Below are 20,389 nucleotides of genomic sequence, written 5' to 3'. Positions count from 1 at the left end.
ATAACGTTGGCCTTCGGCTATGAACATTGAATGTAAATCTCCATTTTGAAGACACACTTTTATCATGATCAGCATGAGTCCATACAATACTAGATAATTTTATCAACGGGATGTATTAGTACCTATGATCTCAACATCGTAAGTAAGGTACCAAGTAAAAGGAACGTATGTACATTGAAAATGTAATTTTCAGAATTAATAACAAACTTCGTTGTTATGATTGAATGCTTGATGAGAGTCGACATCGGATTAGGATTACAATACAAGTAGTGTTGCATATACATAAAATGGAAGGAAGTGATAGGCCAATAGAGCATGGTATATTAGAGTGACACGTAACTGATACCGCCGTTTAATTTCTAATATTTAGATTCGGCTACTGCAACTATCTTGGGTAGTTATCATGCATCCAATCCATCGTTGATTAATTATTAGTCTAGAGCGAAAGCGTTTTTTGATGGATGAAAAATCCGTTAAATTTTTTTAAATGGTTGTGCACAACGTGTCTTGTTTAACCAATTCTTCGAAGGTATACGTGCAGTATGACACTTGTCCCGCTGTAGTTGAAAAGTTTTACATAGGGTTTGGTATAATGAGGCTGGACTAGCAACTTAAGTGCTCGGTACGGTTCAAGCTGAATTCTGAAAAATAATTAATAAACATAATTAGTACTTAAAACAAATTATAACTCGCATCGAACGATGACAGGTAACTTGTTATTCGACTAAGAAAATGAATTTAATAGACATTTCCACTTTGTACTTCCAAAATAAAACCACTGTAATGTCTCATTATAAGGGACTTTTCTCCTATTTCTTGATATCGCATCTATATTTTTTGCAATGCAGTTGCTACACCAGGGCATGGGTATTAAATCTGCTAGGAGTGCAATGATGATTTAGAGTTCATCTACTGGGCGATTTGCGTTCACAAAAAAAAGTATATAGCTGGGTAAGATCGTGAGCAGATGGTTTGCCTGTTATCTTGAAAGAATAGTGGGTAAAGTCAATACAATGTTGATAATTTATACTACATCTACAATAATTTTATCTACATTGGGTTTTGATGCGTTCCGTGTAAAAAAAAGTTTTCTGTTCAAAATTTGAAAATCCGTGTAAAAATAGTTTGGTGATTTCTTCGCAAATCATGCAAAATGAAGCAACTTTGTAAAAAAAATTAATGGATTTTTTTACACGGTTATGTAAAAAAATGATTCTTGGACCGATCTAGGATGCTTGCGGCGGCACTATGGTTCTTGATAACCAAAGTTTCAGGCTGTTGCGCTCATACTTTCTATTTTACATGTCATAAGACGAATTCGTGCAATTCCAATTAATTCCACCACTTGATTGTACATTTGACAGATACGTATTTCAACCTCAACAGTAAGGCCGTCTTCAGTGTCTCGTACTTGACTCGGCGAGTACGAATTAAATGGAATTTTACGAACTCGTCTTATGACAAGTAAAGACATTCCACTAAAAGCTCAAAATATTTTTCTTATTCTATTTTATGCCATTTAGAGCAGATTAATCTACCTAAACAATGGTCTATTATGTCTTTCATATGATTTTATAGTCATACTGAACCTATTTTTCATTGAAGTGACCAAATGCTGTATGTAGATATTTTCGACGAATAACGATTCGATGCAATACAATTTTAAGGATCACTCTTAGACATTCCGACACGACTTCCATTTCTGATCGATGCTCCGCACATTCAAGTTTGTGAAAGCAGAGAAACAAATCGATCTCCATTCCTTTTTTTTTATTTTTCTAAACAAGCAAACAAAGTGCACAAATTCTTGTATAGATTCATACCGATGCAGCGGATGTTTACGTATAGCAGCCGAGAATGTTTGGTGACGGTTCTACTAGAAAAAGTGAACGGAAGATAGGAATGAACTAGGTACTGTTTTGTTATTTCTTCAGTTTGCATTTTTTCATATACTTACTTGCTGTTTGTTGATTTATTTTTCGTTTACCGAAAATGTAATGAAGATCATTTCGATAGATTTTCAATTAATTTTATTACGTGACTGTAGACGATGAATATGAAATATTTCAACTACAGATAAATGTGCCGTTCATGGGTGAATTTATAAAGTCTTTGAAATTTTGATTCATTTGGTGATGATGAAAATTGAAAGCGCATGGTTAAAATTTTCAATGATTAAGTCTGATGAAAATGATTGTTCTCAGTACTGGTTAGAATACATTTTCTTATAAGATAAGATAAACAAAAGATTAACTTCTAATACTGAATTTAGAAGTTAATCTTTTGTTTATGTTATCTACTTTTTGAAAATTTATGTCACCCAGTCTACTCCACTGACGAGGAATGAAGACTACTGGGGATAACAACATGTTTCCATTTTATTTTTCTCTATTTTACAATTATATATACCTGAATTTGTTTCCTATATCTCTTCTTTTGGGGAGCACTGGCAAAATCTGCAGACAAAAATCTTATTTTTTTTCGACTGCGCCATTGTCGTGACCCGATCGAGATTTCCAGTCTCGACTGTTTGTCGCAGCAATACTTCAAACTGATTCTCATTTTGCTCTCACACAATCATCCCGAAATCTTTCTTGCTGAATGGAATCAAAATATCTTACAATCTGAGGTAGCTTGCTACACGTTTAAACGAAATACACGACAAAAGAGTATATTCTAATTCAGCTATTAGCTGAATGCAATGTAATAAAATGAATATTTTTTTCCGATACATTATAGACCTGATCTTATCTACTACAACTTTTTTTGAAGAAATTCGGAAGAATTTCCATCGAAATAAAAAAAACATTGGATTTTCGGAACAAAAAAAAAATCTTTTGAATTATCCCTGGAACCAAATCGGGAGTCTTTCTGCTCCCCAAAACAAACAATATCTTGGAAGAATCAGGAGAGACTGTATTGCAAAACATGATTCCGGCATCGTAACGCTTCACAGCAAATGAACCTTTCAAATAAATGATTGAGGTGAACCGGTCAAGGGCCGAAAACCTCATTAATAAAGACAATAAAAAAAAAATAAATAAATAAATGATAGATTCGAAAAATAAGCCCTGAAATGCAAATGAATTTGTCATGATTTTTTTTTTTAACTTGGAAGAGTTTTATTTGGAGTCTCAAAAGTTATTCCTTGGTATTCAGAAGAATTTTCCGAAAAAAAATTAAGGACAAGCCTCCCGGAGTCCCACACTAGTTTCAAACTCCTTTTTAATCATATTTCTCAATGCAGAAGCAAAAAACAAATGTCATTTTAATTATCTCATACATAGGCTTATCCTTAAACAATTTCTCAAGGGAATCTTTTATTATAAGCTGATGTGATAATAAAGGGTACCCGTTTTCTATTAATAAGAACTCGTGCCAAAATTAACCCGGCGTGATCAGTGGCATGACAGATTTTAAACAGCGGCGCACCTACGCAAAAGAATCGGCAGGATACCAAAAGTTGCCTACTACCTGGCATCTTTGGCTACCACCATAAATCAACTGCTCTCCGCAATGGAGTTGTTCCGTTGCGAACGTCAAGCCGCATGTTCGTTCACCTTATTTTGACACTGTCAGCTCAATTACTGATGAACAATCACAGACTCTTCACGCCGTAGACCTTCGCACTCCTGTACCTTCCACGGAATACAATTTTACCCCTGTTCGGTCAAATCACTCCCTAATGGGAGTCCCCATACCACATTCGTATGGTTTGCTTCGACTATCATTTGTTATGCGTATGCTAGGGGTGCCTGTGGCAAAAGTGACTTTCCTGTTTAGGGTTCTTTTTCATTCGCGAGTCAAACTAAGAGAAGATTGTGGTAAGATTTTGATTTATTTTGCCGTGAATATTGATTTTGTTTCGAATAACACATTCATCAAATAAAATTTAAATGTAAATGTAAATGTTTGAAGATAAAAAATTTTCTGCAAGAAGGATTCTTTACTAATTTTTGAACTGCCACTTTCAGTTTTCGAATTTCTATTCAAATCCATGTAAGATTAGGTGAAACTGAATACAAACAAAATTTCTAAGCTAATTCATTGATACAATTCATGGAGATTCAAATAACCTTGGGTTTGTACAACAATGGTCATAATGGATTACATGACTTCACACTGAACAATATTAAATACAGAGTCACCCCAATGTGGGCCCACAACACGGCGCCAATTTGTTGTACCGACAAGTCATAACAAATTGGAATTCGATCATCGCACAGAAGAGTAACTAGAACAAATTCGTGGACAAAACCCAAATTTTTTTTTTCAACATTTATACATTCTAAAATTTTTTTTAGATACTTAAAAACATTCTGCATACTATGGCTATTTCAGAAATGACCCAAAATTTAGTAAAAAAATATAATTAGGGCTCAAAAATGAGGTATTAGATTGGATTTTATCTACTTTATTTGTGGAGTATTTGGAAAATCTGATTTTTACACAACATAAATGTTATCAACAAGCTATTATTAGTACACAATGAGTAGATTATAGTTGTATGTCTCCATTTTGTTCATGTTTATGGTCAAATTATAAATTTTATGTTTCAGGTGATGATCACTTGAAAATCACTATTTTTTCTATTTTTTATGTTTTTCTTCAGAGGAAAAGTTAATCTATACGGCAAGATCCGGCAAAGATAAATCACTTGGGTGTAACTTCAAGATATAAACTAAGCATTCCACGTGAAAACTCGTCCGCAAACGTCCGCAAATTAGATTCTGAGCTATTTGAATAAAATGCGATTTTTCATCATTTTCAAACAAAATTTTAACATTTGTTCATAAATTACCACATGTAATCCAGGAAAAAAATGTAAAATGCATGCTATTTAGCATGCATTTTGTCAAGACACAAATAGAATAATGTGTCTCCCATGAGTTGCGTTGATATCTTTTTGAAAACCTTATATTAAAATCGCTTATCTATAACTTCTGCATTGTAGAGAAATCTGTTACTACCTAGATTTAGGATGAACCCGTTTTTATTGAAGTGATCATAATTTATGAACCGTGCCTTATTATGATAGTTTTGTCATGGCTAGCTATGATATCTTGTGGGCTTTGATTCGGACATGGTAATCGTTGTTGTTTCGAGCCAGGGTATATAGAATACAGGTGATTTATATTTCTTACTACAGGCTTCACCTTTTCAGACCCCAATTTTTAAGGTTAAGATTTAAGTTAAGGAGAGAAGAGTGTTCAATCAAAAAACAGTGTTTAGTTTTGTACATGCGAATTTATACAACCATTTTTCTTTTGGGATCTTGGGCATGGGTTAAAATAATTTAAATTTTTTTACCCTATGTAAATGTTAGAAAATTCATCTAAGGATACAGCTTTAACTACGGGTTTCTTGCTACTATGTAGAATATAGTCATTTTAGAATCGTTTGCGTAGCGAAAGCAAGAGATTTTACATAAAACGCGAGGTTTTATTTAAAAATATATGTGCTTTGACATTTTTATTTGGTTTTACACTGTTAGGTGGATAGATTTATCCAAAAAATGCATTTTCCTGCATAATTGGCAATTATTACTTCGTCCTAGGAATATCATGCCCAAATAACCGCAAAAAATAGTTTTGGCCAAGAATTGGCTTATTTACTCCTATGTGCATCGTTCATGGTGTGTGATGATGAGAGTGAAAAGAAAAACACACAAAAGAAATTTCGTGTCGTAGAGCATTGCGTGCTGTGAATAGCGAGTGGGAAAGAGTGAGATAGAGAGCGGGAAAAAATATCGGAATTGCAAATGTGACGAGTGACGACAATCGATTAGGCTGCTCGGAACTCATCAAAATGCTGTTCACGGATTTTGGTCGGCCGGCCGGTCCTTATGGTCGATGGTCGTTGTGATGGCATATATCTAGTGGTATGTTCCGTAGCCATCAGCGTAGAACACGTTTAGGTGGCAAATAAGTGGCTGGGTTCTATCAAACTGTACTTTGATTCTAACTGTTCTACTGTTTTTGCGAGCTACGGTAACGGTAGAAGGTGGCAAATATAATCAGATGAATGGCCATAGTCCAAAAAATATCATTGCAAATGCTACCCTTTTGCAAAAAAAAGTTATTTCTTCAGATGTGGCCAACCCAGCACGTGTTCCAAATGATTTGGGAGGGCTGTCAAGCTGGCTGCGGGCAGATAATGGCCCATCTCAGTTATTGGAGTTCCGCCAGCGAATATGAGAGATGTTTTCGTGAAGGACTGTCAATGATGGACCAGATGTTTGCTGTATGGATCAAAATCAATAGTCTGATATTGAAAGCAAAAGATATTCGACCAAATCGTATCATTAAAAGGATTGATTCAGGGCTTGGTTACTAACGCACTCACTCATTGGCGGTGTTGGGAAAAACTCAATTTCTCAAAATGTCGTGTACGATTCAAATCAACCGCGAGTCAACCCTCACCGGACTCATGACCAAGAGAATTATCATGAGTCGACGCGCGATATACAATATTGCGAAATTTTCACTCGTTTTTTGAGATAATAATAAATTACATCTCGATTGGGTTTTAACAAGGGTATAACAAAATCACCGTGACCGAACAAAAAAAACATGCTTAGAAATGTTCACTCTTCTATTCGATGGTTTATATACATATATGACTTATAAACCATTTATTCTTCTGGGTAGTTTAAAACTTCTACACTGCACGCCAAAAATTAACTGGTAATTTACAGGTTTAAAAACCTATCAAAACTCATGCAAAAATGTAAAACTTCACGGAACGTTTGCAAACCTTTTCCAAAAATTTTAAATTCATTTTTACTGCATCGAGGTATATCGGTTTTTGAATGCATCGGCAATGGAGCTCATAGGAGCTCATCATTCGAGATTCAGATGTGAGGCTGAATACTTCCAGCTTCTGTGTGATTGCTGTTAAGACAAACAAAGTCTTACTGGCGTATAAGAAAACATATTTTAAGTTAGAATTAAATATTTGACAAAAGAGATCAAAATTACCATATCCAGGTTTGTTGCGGAAACATTCGGTGAAAATTTTCTGCTGACAGAAAAATGTATAATTTTTGAAGCCTCTAAATATTTAAAAAATCGAAAACGAAAACTAAACCTAGTGCTGCAAGTGCTGTGAGTGTGTTGGCCGTAGTTTAGTGTGACGGTTCTGAGCCTGGCGTGGGACCTAGGTCGAACAGACCTTTGTAGGAGGAAAACGACCCATCTGCGCCCACTCGACATCCCGCGAACGAACTCCAGGAAGTGAACAGTTCCGATAATGGCGGCCACGTGGCCTTTCGGACCTCCTTTTGCAATTTCCATTCATCTCGGTCCCCGCACCTAATCGACGATGAACACCGAAAAGCCCATTTTGACACGTTCATCTGCAGACTTGCCTCTAGTGAAATCTCAGGAAGCAAGAAAACCCTTTCAGTACCGCCACCATGCGTGGTAACTAGTCCCGGCGTGGACCCACGTCAACCCCAGTATTATCGTCGACCGAGTGCCAAGCAATCCGCAGTTCTAGCTCTTTATCTACTGAAGTTGACTCCCCTCCTCTTTGAGGCGCCAAGGAACAAAACCGTTCACCTGCAGTATTTCCCGTTTTTCACACGAATGAAAGAAAATCACCAGTTCCCAAAAGTAAGCATGCGATTATTTGTGTGAATACTGTAATATTCCAATCAAATTATAACACGCGACGTGTCTTTTCGGAGACAGTACACGTTCAATGCTTTCAGAGAGCATTTCGCACTTTGAAAGAAGCACCACATTAGACAAAGCCCACGTCTGCTGGCCGAAGGACCCGTCCGGATTGCACTAAATTTCAATACGCCAGGGATTCTAGATACAATTTTTATAAGCCTGTGTCAATCTCAGCAAAATGTCTGTATTGCCTGGATGGAGTTTTGAAGGTACAGGAATTAGAAAATTATTTAAAAATCATGCACTTTTGCCAACGTAAGTAACGAGCGTAAAATAAGGGGCAGCAGGGACTATGTCCAAGGGCACGACGACCCCTCCCCTTGGCCACTGCGAGTTAGGGGGCCTGTCTAGGATGTGGTGGGGTTTGACAGTGGGCTCTGTTGAACCTCTGCAAAAAGCTGCATGTGTCTATAGGCAGGCCCTATCAAACCCAGTCAACACATGGAAGTATATGGTGTCATGTGGGCTGTTGAAGTGGAGGCGATATAGGTGCTTCTCCATACAACATGTATGTATATCGTGTATCTATATCGTCTCCAATTTAGCATCGTGCATTGCATCATGTACGACTTTATATTGACTGAAAAGCGACCGTGAGCCGCTCAAAGCGCACAAGCCCATCAGGATTAATACCAGTGAGATCCTGATTACGGTATACTGGTCACGGCAAGCGACAAACATAATTAGCTTTCCGATTACTATCAATTTGGTTGAACAGCCGTGATTATTACTTTATTTTCAATTTAAATCCCGTTTCTTTTTTACTTTTCTTGCGTTGAAGAAATGATGCCGCGGGCGACTCATCCGAAGTTCAAATGATGAAGCGCTCAGTTTGTGCGATTGTTTGTTTATTCTCGCGAAGGATAAACAATTGAACAAATCAAGGAAATGCTAATACTGTAGTATAGAAGTTGCATAGTCACATCACTTTCCATGGTGAATCCCGATCTATGTTACTGATTACCCCACCCAACTAACACAATTTCCTTCCCGTGGTAATTGTGGAGATGCAGAGGTATTCTCGGTCTCTAGTAGCAACAATAACCACACACTAACATTCCCTCCCTTCCCCAACTGACTGTAAGGACTTGGCCGGCGCCGTTATTGATCAACATTCGAGAGCTGCTGAAACGTGCACTTCGAGAATAGATGGTAAATCCCAACCACTATTCACTTGGATCGTAGTGCAATTTGCACCAGTTCTGATCAATCACGGAGTAGCAACCATTGATATGTACAGTCAGTCTAAGCTAAGCTAAGCGTAAGTAACGAGCGTAAAATAATCGAAAATTTTTGGTGATGTCCACCTTTCTTCACTTGTCAGCTCACTTCCAGGCACATTTATAGTCGGCTCTGGACTGTCAATATTCGGTTGAATATTAATCATTGAATATTTACGCATACTCTACAAGTTGATAAATTATTTGAAATTTGAACACTTAAATGAGTAAAGTACTTTATCACATAGAACTGAATCCGATTTTCATCCACGAGGCACTTTCAACGGTAAAAATGTTTTTTATGTTTTTCAGCACATAGTAAGCACACTCAGTGACAGTCGAATGAATAAGTTGGAGTAGTCGTCTCTCGTCTGACTATTTGCGATATTTGTCAAAATTCGGACCGAAGTTGCTTCATGAAAATGAATATGTTGAGTTCTGGTTTCAATAACCAAAAAGTCGATGTAGGACTTAGTTAAGTAAAGTACGAGACACTGAAAAAAGAAGGTTGCTGTTGAGGTCGAAATACGTATTTTGTTATTTTAGTTACTCTAAAGTTACAATCAAGTGGTGGTGGGATAATATTATTTTGTCTCATGCCAAGTGAAGATATTCCACTACAAAGCTTTGAATAATGTCCCTACCAATATGTAGGGGAAGATGGGTAGACTTGATCACCCCCTGTTTGTTCGAGAACTAAAGTAGTTTTGTTCTAGCGTATTTTTTAGTATAGATCCTCTAGACAAATGACCTTTATGTGGTGAGTTATTTTTTGAATTGACAACCTTATTTATTCTGCAGGGCGGTTTGTATGTTTTGACCTTTGAGATTTTTTTATTGGCCACGCAAAATTTGAACAACTTTTCATAACAATGCCCAAAGTCTTTCGTTTTTTCATAGCAACAAGCCATAAATATGCTTTTTGATCTACACTGATGAAAATGTCAACATTCCATCAAAGTTTTAGGATATTTGGATTTTAAGTTATTGCCTCAATATGGGGATACTTGATCCCCCGTTAGTCACCCATACAAAAATTTTGCGAAAAAATTCGAAAAAATTTAAATCTGTTCTTAGGCTTCTAATTTTTTGTAGATTTGACGGATTTGATGAAGGGTTGGCAGGAAAAATGATTTATTGCGTAGATCTCATAGAAAGGGGATCAAGTCTCCCCAAATTTTAAAATTGCATGTGCTATCGAATTCAATAACAAAAATCGTTCATATATACGCACAGCAATTCGATTATTCTGCGTATTTTGAAGGGAAAATATTTAAAAAATCTGAGGGCACTTTTCTAATTTTATCAAAGCAAGTTCATGGAGAGGGATCAATTTCCCCCGAATATTTTGAAAGTCGATTTTTCACAGCACTCCAAAAAATCGATTGTGTAACAATAACAACAATAATTTAAGGACTGTCATACATCAGAAGACTGCGGTGGGCCGGGCACGTAGCCAGAATGTCGGACAGTAATCCGGTGAAAATGGTTCTCGACAACGATCCGACGGGAACAAGAAGGCGAGGTGCACAGCGGGCAAGGTGGATCGATCAGGTGGAGGACGACTTGCGGACCCTCCGCAGACTGCGTGGTTGGCGAAGTGCAGCCATGAACCGAGCTGAATGGAGAAGTCTTTTATGTGCAGCACAGGCCACTCCGGCCTTAGTCTGATGATAAATAAATAAATAAATACATCAGTAAAGTTAAATGCTATTTTTCTTAGAGAGTCTGTGTGGAAATCGCGTATTTTTATTTATTTTTGGTTGTGATTCATCGGAAATCAGAAAAGGGGATCAAGTCTACCCAGTCTCCCCTATGTTGTTTCATTAGCATAAATTGATAACATTTACGCAATTTCCCGTTGGGAAGTCCAAAAGAGTTCAGTTCAGAGGTGAAGCACAGAAGAAATAAATCTGTTTGGAAACCCATCGGACAGACATCTTCTGGCTTTACGAAAGAAGAACCTTTGGTCCTTCAAAATTGTGTGGGCTTCCGAGCGGAACTCTTTTTGTGCTTTTGAACGGAATCTTTTTAGGCTTCGGAATCCCAAAAGCATATCCCCTTTACAGAAACAGAAAAAAATACATTCAGAAGCTCAGATGGCTCCACTCAAAATTCCAAAAGTATTCCTTTTGAAAGTTTAAAAGGAATCCGTTTGAAAGTAAAGTCCAAAATATTTTCGTTTCAAACAAGGTTTCGGTTCGGAAATCCAAAAGAATTCTGTTTTTGAAGCCTAAAAGTATTTCGTTCAGAAAGACAATAGAATTCCTTCCAGAATCCCAAATACTTGTTTTGGGTTTACAAAGCGCAATTTTTTGGTTTTCTGAACGAAGCTTTTTTTGGCTTTCGGAAACTCTTCTTTTGCGCTTTTGAACAAAAATCCTTTTGGCTTCCGAACGGAATCTTTTTAGGCTTCGGAATCCCAAAAAGATCTCCCTTTTAAAGAAACAGAAAAAAATGCATTCAGAAGCCCAGATGGCTCCAGTCGGAATTCCAGAAGTATTCCTTTAGAAAGTTTAAAAGGAATCCGTTTGGAAGTAAAGTCCAAAATATTTTCGTTTCAAACAAGGTTTCCCCAACAAACAGTTTAAGCTGAATAAGCTAGTTTTTTAGCTGGAGAAGTCTGTTTTTGTTTGAATAAGCGCTCAATGAGCTTCCAATGTTTGTTGAGCGTTCGGAAACCCAAAAGAATTCTGTTTTGGAAGCCTAAAAGTATTTCGTTTAGAAAGACAACGGAATTCCTTCCAGAATCCCAAATACTTCGTTCGGAAACCCAGAGAAAGGCCTTGTTTTGGGTTTACAAAGCGAGATTTTTTGGTTTTCTGAACGAAGCTCTTTTTGGCTTTCGGAAACTCTTCTGGGTTTTTGAATCAATTGCTTTTACGCTTCCTAACCAAATCCTGTTAGAACTTCGGTAGAAAATCCTAGAAGTATGCTTATCAGAATCTCTTGTCCAGAAGCAGAAAAAGTTTCCGTTCAGAAGCCCAAAAGTATTCCGTTCAAAAAATTCCGTTCGTAAGTCCAAAAGTATTCCGTTCGGAATTCTATAATGAATGTGTACTTCTTCTGGATTTCTGAATGCAATTTTCTTAGGTTTCCGAAAGGAAAAAAATAATCTCTCCGTTTGAAATTCTAAAAGGATTCTGATTGGAACCCTAAAAGGCTCCGCTCAGAATTCCAAAATAATACCGTTTGGAAACCGAGATCTCCGTACGGAATCACCATGACGATTTTGTTTGAAAACCCAAAATAGTTTATTTGGAATGCCCAACAGGATTCTGTTCGGCAGCCCGAAGTTTTTAAAAACTGAATGTCTGTAAAAGTTTGTTCAGTCCGCAAGACGGGCTGAAGTACGGTGATTGGTCAGATACAATCAACCAATCAGAGCGCAGTAGTCATCTCGATTCAACTATAAAACAGCGCGCTGTTCTGCAAGCGTCATTCAGTTGTTCAAACGCCACGGACGAAGCAAGCCGAAGCAGCAGACCCGAAAAGGAATACAGCAACGAGCGAGAACGAGACCGACCCGACACCCGCAGCCGTGCGGCGATCAGCAGCTGTGCGTCGAGCTACAGCCGTAGGAGTGCGAGGGGTGGTGCAGCTGATTTTTGCTGATGCATCGTCACCGACGTCGCCCGATATCGCAAGCGTTGCGTAGTGGTAGTGGTAGCAGCGAGGCTACGAAGAAAATTTGTGTATCCCGAAGAAAATGAATACATAGAATGAAGAACTAAACTGTGCAGCTCTGTGTTTTACTCCAACGTTCGCTCCCTTTTCAACACCACTTCAACCGGCTCTTTTCAGAGCCAATTCAGAGTTAATAATAATTTTCCAACTGAAAGAGTTAAATAATTTTCGACGGCCGTTTCGGCCTATCCAGAGGGACGATCCATCGTCAACAGGCAGCCAGTCCCAGACCTGCCTCCATTGCGACGGCAACCACCGGTGTTGTCCAACCGTGGCTCGGTCCCACAAGGGGAACGGGCAATCCATCCGACCAGCAGCGCAGCATACAGTCCACCTAGCCTTCAACATTAGTTTGGTCCTTCGAGCCGGATGCTCGGAGCAAGCATCCAAGCGGGCTGAGTTTGCCCAAATTTAGTGAGAGCGAATTGGGAAGCGATGTGTTGTGAGCAAAGCATAGAGAGAACATCAGAAGCAAGAAGTGAAAAGTGAATAACAAACATTGACTTCAACAAAACTAAAGTGAGAAGTGAAAAAAAACTGACTTCAACCAGAAGCTAAAGTGAAAGTGCTTAGTGAACAAAAGTGAGTAGAAAGAAGAAGAAAAATGCCACCAAAACGAACGCCAGTGAAAAAAGCTTCAGCTGACGGTGATACTACTGCAGCTGATGAGGAGCTCGAAGCGCTGATCCACAACCGTGGAATGGCGCTGCGGAACGTTAAGCGAATCCAAGCCAACCTTAAGAAAGCGGAAGTCGACAATACCGAGCTGACAGTAGCTCAAGTGAAGGTTTATCAACGGAGTGTTGAGAACACGAATGCTGAGTTCACCCAGCTTCACCATGAGATCGTCGCGCAATCATCATCTGCCAAGCGAGAGGAACAAGACAACTACTTCCTCACATTCGTGGACCTTTACGAAGAAGTGTCTGTGGTACTCGAGAGTTGGCTGGAAAATCTCGCTAAATCCCCAACTTTGCAGCCGCAGAATGCCATCAACCAGCCAGTTTTCGTCCAGCCTTCCCTCCCGCGTGCCATACCAACATTTGATGGACGGTATGAGCACTGGGAAAAATTTAAAGTGATGTTCAAGGATGTGGTGGACAGAAGCAACGAGTCAGATCGCATCAAGCTATATCATTTGGAGAAAGCGTTAATTGGAGATGCAGCCGGTGTGATAGACGCTAAAACTATTACCGACGGCAATTATGCACGAGCCTGGCAACTGCTGGACGAAAGGTACTCCGATAACCGACGGATGATTGATCGGCACATGGCCGGTCTGCTTGGAGTGAAGAAGTTAACAAATGCATCATACAACGAGTTGAGATCCTTGGTAGAGGCTTTCGATGGCCATGTCGAAAACCTCAAGTTTCTGGGCCAGGACTTTACCGATGTAGCTGAATATATGGTTGTGTACCTGATCGCACGATCCCTGGACGACGAAACAAAAAAGTTATGGGAGTCAACCATGAAGAAAGGTGAGTTACCCGTATATGCTGACACCATCGATTTCCTGAAAGAGCGCGTGTCGGTTCTGGAAAGGTGCCAAACATACTGTGAAGATGGTCTATCCAAGCATCGAGCCCCCACCAAACCTAGCAATCCGAAATATCTACCTGCGAAGATAAACACAGCCACAGCGTCGTCCCCAGCAGACCAACGGTGTGATTTTTGTACCAACAATCATCTCACGTTCAAGTGCCCAGTATTTAACGAATTGTCGGTGAGCCAAAGGATCGCTAAAGTGAAGGAGAGGAACGTCTGCTTTAACTGCCTGAGGCGTGGGCACCGCGTAAGTGATTGTTCCTCGAAGAAATCTTGCTCAAAGTGCAACCGGAGACACCACTCATTGCTACACCTGGAGGAGTCATTCCCAAACACAAAGGACATCACCGAGGTAAAGCAGCATAACAACCCATCAGTTCCAGTCATCCCGCGAGTATCAACTCAAGCCCTTGATCCAGTTTCATCATGCAAGCCATCGACTAGCGGCACGTTCACGAACGCCGTCAATTCTCATGTTCCAGTGAGGTCCAGCAATCAAGTGTTCCTACTCACCGCTGTGATCAACGTCATGGATCAAGATCTGCAACCATATCCGTGTAGAGCGCTTCTGGATTGCGGTTCGCAAGTGAGCTTCATCACGCAGTCTTTGGCCAAAGCAATAGGGATGCCAACACAAGAGGTGAGTGTTCCTATTACGGGTATTGGTAGTGCTAAGTCAATGATTAAACAAATTGGTACCGTCCAAGTCCGCTCCAGATGTAATAACTTTATGTTATCACTGTCGTGTCTAGTATCGCCCAAGATTACTGGTCTGCTTCCTTCTTTCACGATTGATATTGACTCTTGGAATATCCCCCCTGGTATCGAGCTAGCAGATCCAGTTTTTCATAAATCGAACGCAATTGACATGCTCATTGGGATGGATCACTTTCATGATATTCTGAAACCAGGTTATGTGAAGTTGTCTGAGAATCTTCCTGGGCTACATAATTCCCACTTTGGTTGGCTGGTAGGAGGATCTTATTATGAGGGTCAGAGTTCAGAAACAGGTTTACAATCGCTCACCGTATGTGCAGATCCTGTGAATAAACTTGTGCAAAAGTTTTGGGAAATAGAGTGCGTTAATCCTGAGCTTGTACCGACTACTGAGGATGAAGAGTGCGAACGACATTTCTTGGCAACCCATCGTCGTGACAAAACCGGACGTTATATTGTTCAACTACCTTTGAGGGACAATGTTGCACAGCTGTCAGATTCTCGTACTATGGCTCTACGCAGATTTTTTCTACTAGAAGCAAAGTTAGCTCGTAACCCTGACTTGAAAATCCAATACGATTCCTTTATCGAAGAATATGAGTCGCTCAACCATTGCAAGGAAATCCAGGAGACTAATGATCCGCCAGGCTTAAGGAAATGGTTCCTTCCTCATCATGCTGTCCTCCGCCCATCAAATTCGTCAACTAAGTGTCGTGTAGTCTTTGACGCCTCCGCAAAGGTTCAAGGACTTTCTCTCAATGATGTGATGTTGGTTGGGCCTACTGTTCAAGCCGATTTATCATCGATAATTCTTCGATTTCGTACGTTTCAATACGTTCTGAGCGCAGATATTGGTAAAATGTACCGTCAGTTCGTCCTAGACCCCAGCCACACTCCGATGCATCGTATTTTTGGGCGCAAATCTCCCAGTGAAAGGCTTCGTGTGTTGGAACTTTCAACCGTCACATATGGAACAGCAGCAGCTCCATTCTTGGCAACGAGGGCACTTCTCCAGCTGGCTCAAGATGAGAGAGGCAAATTTCCATTAGCATCCCGCGTTATTGAGGAAAATTGTTATGTCGACAACGCTCTGTTTGGATCAAACCACATTCAGGAAGCTGAGAACATCCAGCGTCAGCTGATTGCATTACTCCACTCCGGAGGTATGCAACTCCACAAATGGTCTTCGAACGAGGCTCGTCTTTTAGATACTATTCCACCCTCTGAAAGAGATACGATTGTGAATATAGGTGATAGCGGAGCCAATGAAGTAATTAAAACGTTAGGATTACTGTGGGATCCCAATTCCGATGAGTTTATTTTCTTAGCCAGTTCTCCTGAAAACATGAAAGCTCCCACAAAGCGGCAAGTATTATCTTCCATTGCAAAGGTGTATGATCCTCTTGGATTGATCTCTCCCGTTGTGGTAATAGCCAAAATACTAATGCAACGTCTGTGGATTAGTAAGCTAGCATGGGATGACAAACTAGACATTGAGCTTAGTGCTGAGTACAACTCATTCATCGATGCCCTACCAATTGCTGAACAAATTAGAATTCCAAGACTCGTTGTCTCTCCTGATGCTATAGCATATGAATTGCATGGATTTGCAGATGCTTCGAAACAGGCATATGGTGCCTGCGTATATATTCGATCTGTACACTCCAATGGCAGCGCTACTATGAAGTTAGTCACCAGCAAATCGAAAATAGCTCCCATTTCTCCTGTTAGCATTCCCAGGATGGAACTCTTGGCCGCACTTCTGCTTTTTCGATTGATTGTTAAAATTACAGGAACAATGAAAATTGAGTTTTCTTCGACAAATTTGTGGACTGACAGTCAAGTCGTCTTAGCGTGGTTCCGAAAACCACTTGATACCCTCAAAGAATTTGTACGCAACAGAGTAGCAGAAATTGTCTCAAACGATCAATTTGTTTGGAGGTATGTTCGGACAACAGAAAATCCCGCAGACACAGTTTCCAGAGGACAAACTGCCGCTGAACTGTCTAGGAACGACATGTGGTGGAATGGACCGCATTTTCTTCGCTCGGCGGTATACGAAACTGACGTACCAAACCTTCCCAGTGACGACGAAATTCCGGAATTGAAACAAACGTTAGTAGTGCACGTGGCAATGAAATTTGAAGAGTTTCCTGTTCTGACAAAATTTGAGTCCTTCCGTAAAACTCAGCGAATTGTTGCTTATGTTCTGCGCTTTCTCTCCAATTCACGTAAGAATAAAGAAGATCGTGTCGTAACTCCTTATCTATCTATACAAGAACTACGAGGGGCAATGATAAAGATAGTTGGTTCCATTCAGCAACAGGAATTATTCCGTGAGATAGAGAAGGTTAAAGATGGAGACAATAATCATCGACTGGGCAGTTTGAATCCCTTCCTTGATAATGACTTGCTACGGGTGGGAGGGAGAATCCGCCATTCTCAGTTACCGTACCACACAAAACATCAGTTTATTCTTCCCGACAAAAACCCAGTAACTCGGAGCCTAATTGCAACAATCCATCGTGAGAATTTGCACGTGGGACTATCTAGCGTGATAACCATCCTTAGACAAAACTTTTGGTTGTTGAACGCTAAATCGACTGTTCGAAAGGTGATAAGAAACTGTGTAACTTGCTTCCGTATTAGTCCAACTACGATCGATCAGCAAATGGGTGACCTTCCTTCCTATAGAGTCAACGAGGAACCAGTTTTTGCCCAAGTAGGAATCGACTACGCAGGACCCATCCTTGTGAAACAGGCGGCTCGGAAAGCGACTCCAGTTAAGGGTTACATTTGCATTTTTGTTTGTATGGCAACAAAGGCCATTCACTTAGAGGCAGTAGAGAATCTTTCAACGGAAGCCTTTTTGCAGCTTTTCATCGATTTGTGGCACGGAAAGGTACTCCACATACCGTACACAGCGACAATGGTACTAATTTTATTGGGGCCAAGTCAGAGCTGCACCAGCTCTATGTGATGTTTCAGAACGAAGTTACCCAGCGAAAACTGTTCGAGCTTTGCCAGACCAAGGAGATCGTCTGGCGAACCATTCCTCCCGGCTCCCCCCATTTCGGAGGCCTATGGGAGGCTGGGGTGAAAAGCGTGAAGTCTGTCCTCAAAAAGGTATATCAGTCAGCATCCCTTACAATTTTCGAGCTCTACACTCTCTTATGCCAAGTGGAAGCAATTCTAAACTCCAGACCCTTATTTGCGCACTCCAATGACCCTCAAGATCCGGAAGCCCTAACTCCTGCTCATTTTATGATTGGACGTCCTCTCCATGCCGTTCCCGAACCGTCATATCTACAAATTCCGGCCAATCGTTTATCTCGTTGGCAATATGTCCAAAAGCTACGCGAGCATTTTTGGAACCGCTGGTCTAGAGAATATTTGACAGAACTGCAGGTTAGAGGCAAGTGGACTCAGAAACGAGTGAATGTCAGACCTGATTCAATCGTGCTGTTGAAAGAAGAGAATGTTCCTCCGCAAAACTGGAAGCTAGGCCGCGTAATTACAGTGTACCCTGGGGCGGACGAATTAGTTAGAGTTGTGGACGTTAAAACAAAATCTGGAATCTATAAAAGACCAATACATAAATTAGCACCATTGCCAATACTCGATAACCTCAAATCCTCTGATCCAAAAATTGCGGCAGTAGCACTTCCCTGGGGGAGAATGTTCAGTCCGCAAGACGGGCTGAAGTACGGTGATTGGTCAGATACAATCAACCAATCAGAGCGCAGTAGTCATCTCGATTCAACTATAAAACAGCGCGCTGTTCTGCAAGCGTCATTCAGTTGTTCAAACGCCACGGACGAAGCAAGCCGAAGCAGCAGACCCGAAAAGGAATACAGCAACGAGCGAGAACGAGACCGACCCGACACCCGCAGCCGTGCGGCGATCAGCAGCTGTGCGTCGAGCTACAGCCGTAGGAGTGCGAGGGGTGGTGCAGCTGATTTTTGCTGATGCATCGTCACCGACGTCGCCCGATATCGCAAGCGTTGCGTAGTGGTAGTGGTAGCAGCGAGGCTACGAAGAAAATTTGTGTATCCCGAAGAAAATGAATACATAGAATGAAGAACTAAACTGTGCAGCTCTGTGTTTTACTCCAACGTTCGCTCCCTTTTCAACACCACTTCAACCGGCTCTTTTCAGAGCCAATTCAGAGTTAATAATAATTTTCCAACTGAAAGAGTTAAATAATTTTCGACGGCCGTTTCGGCCTATCCAGAGGGACGATCCATCGTCAACAGGCAGCCAGTCCCAGACCTGCCTCCATTGCGACGGCAACCACCGGTGTTGTCCAACCGTGGCTCGGTCCCACAAGGGGAACGGGCAATCCATCCGACCAGCAGCGCAGCATACAGTCCACCTAGCCTTCAACAAAGTTACTTCAATCAAAAGTCTGTATAATGTCTGTATGCAATACCAAATGTTTATATAATATGTATACATCAATACAGGCATCCCTGTAATACATCAATGGACGATCCAAAAAACGGTTTGATCAGCACATACGCACTAACCAGGGCCAGATTTAGTCGGAAGGGACCCCGGGGCAGACAGCTTGTGGGGGCCCCAAAATGTACAAAAAAGGTTGGTTTTGGTAAATAAGATTTGTGGGGGCCCAAGGCCTGGCACCAACCCACGACAAACCAGATGATATATAGGACGAGATCTTTGAGCGTCTAGACAAGACCTACGCAAAGTCTCCAATTCATCTCCGGGAACGCAAGCGCACAGGTTGGAAAGGGTTTTTTTCGCCCAGCCATAGCCTTGCAACCTCCACGCATCGACCAATGACAACGGCCTGAGGCTTGTCAATATTGCCGCAACGAGAGGAATGGCTATGAAAACTATTTTGTATATTCGAAAGCACACGAGACATCCAAAATGGCGATACTTGTTCTCAAATCTATCATATTATGATGGACGGTCGACTTTTCTCAGATATCATAGATGTGAAGACCTTTAGGAAAGATCAAAGAAACAACAAAGCTCCTTTTTCTATCTCAGACGACCAAATGAAAGTATAAAAATGAATTTCTGTCTTATAGACTCGGAAACTACTAAGCCGATCGGCGTAATAATTTGTATGCAAAGGTTTTTGGGGTCGAGGAAAGTTGGTGGTGGTTCGAGGCCCCTTCCCCCTTTGGAAAAGGGGGCTCCAATACAAATGAATCATCCATTTTTTTCGCAACTCGAAGATTAATCAAGCAAATAGAACCAAATCTTACATGTGGATGTGGAGGTTTTGGAAGGAAAGATAATATAATAGAACATATTATGTTTCTGCGGTGATTAGAAACCTCTCCTTTTTTGGGGAAGACACATAAATTTCTGCATAACTCGAGAGCTAATCAGAGAAAAAAAACGAAGTAGTCCGTGCACAAGGATGGCAGCTTCGAAAACTTGCTGCTGCGTATTTTATTGATTCCGCGTGTGCATTCGAACGGCGAGAATTTTTTTTCAGTTTTTTGGAAGCTTTATAGGGTATCTGTTCCTATATCAATAACAATAAGGCAATGCGCATATAAA

The 20,389-nt window shown here is 40.6% G+C and overlaps 2 protein-coding genes across 2 annotated transcripts in view; one reads left to right on the top strand and one right to left on the bottom strand.

The window, feature by feature from the left end:
* The window catches only part of LOC134224630 (leucine-rich repeat-containing protein 24), an 820,149-nt gene that overhangs the window by 702,514 nt on the left and 97,246 nt on the right, over positions 1-20,389 (bottom strand). The gene's annotated exons all lie outside the window — the stretch shown is intronic.
* LOC134206109 (uncharacterized) overlaps positions 13,191-20,389 on the top strand; it is a 35,235-nt gene continuing 28,036 nt past the window's right edge. Inside the window, exon 1 of the mRNA XM_062681803.1 lies at positions 13,191-14,771. Coding sequence (XP_062537787.1) covers positions 13,191-14,771 — 1,581 coding nt within the window. The remainder of the gene's footprint in view (positions 14,772-20,389) is intronic.

This window comes from Armigeres subalbatus, chromosome 1, assembly GCF_024139115.2.
Source record: "Armigeres subalbatus isolate Guangzhou_Male chromosome 1, GZ_Asu_2, whole genome shotgun sequence".
NCBI classification, from domain to species: Eukaryota; Metazoa; Arthropoda; class Insecta; order Diptera; family Culicidae; genus Armigeres; species Armigeres subalbatus.
Note: the sequence above shows the minus strand (reverse complement) of the source record. Positions and strands in the feature narration are given on the sequence as shown.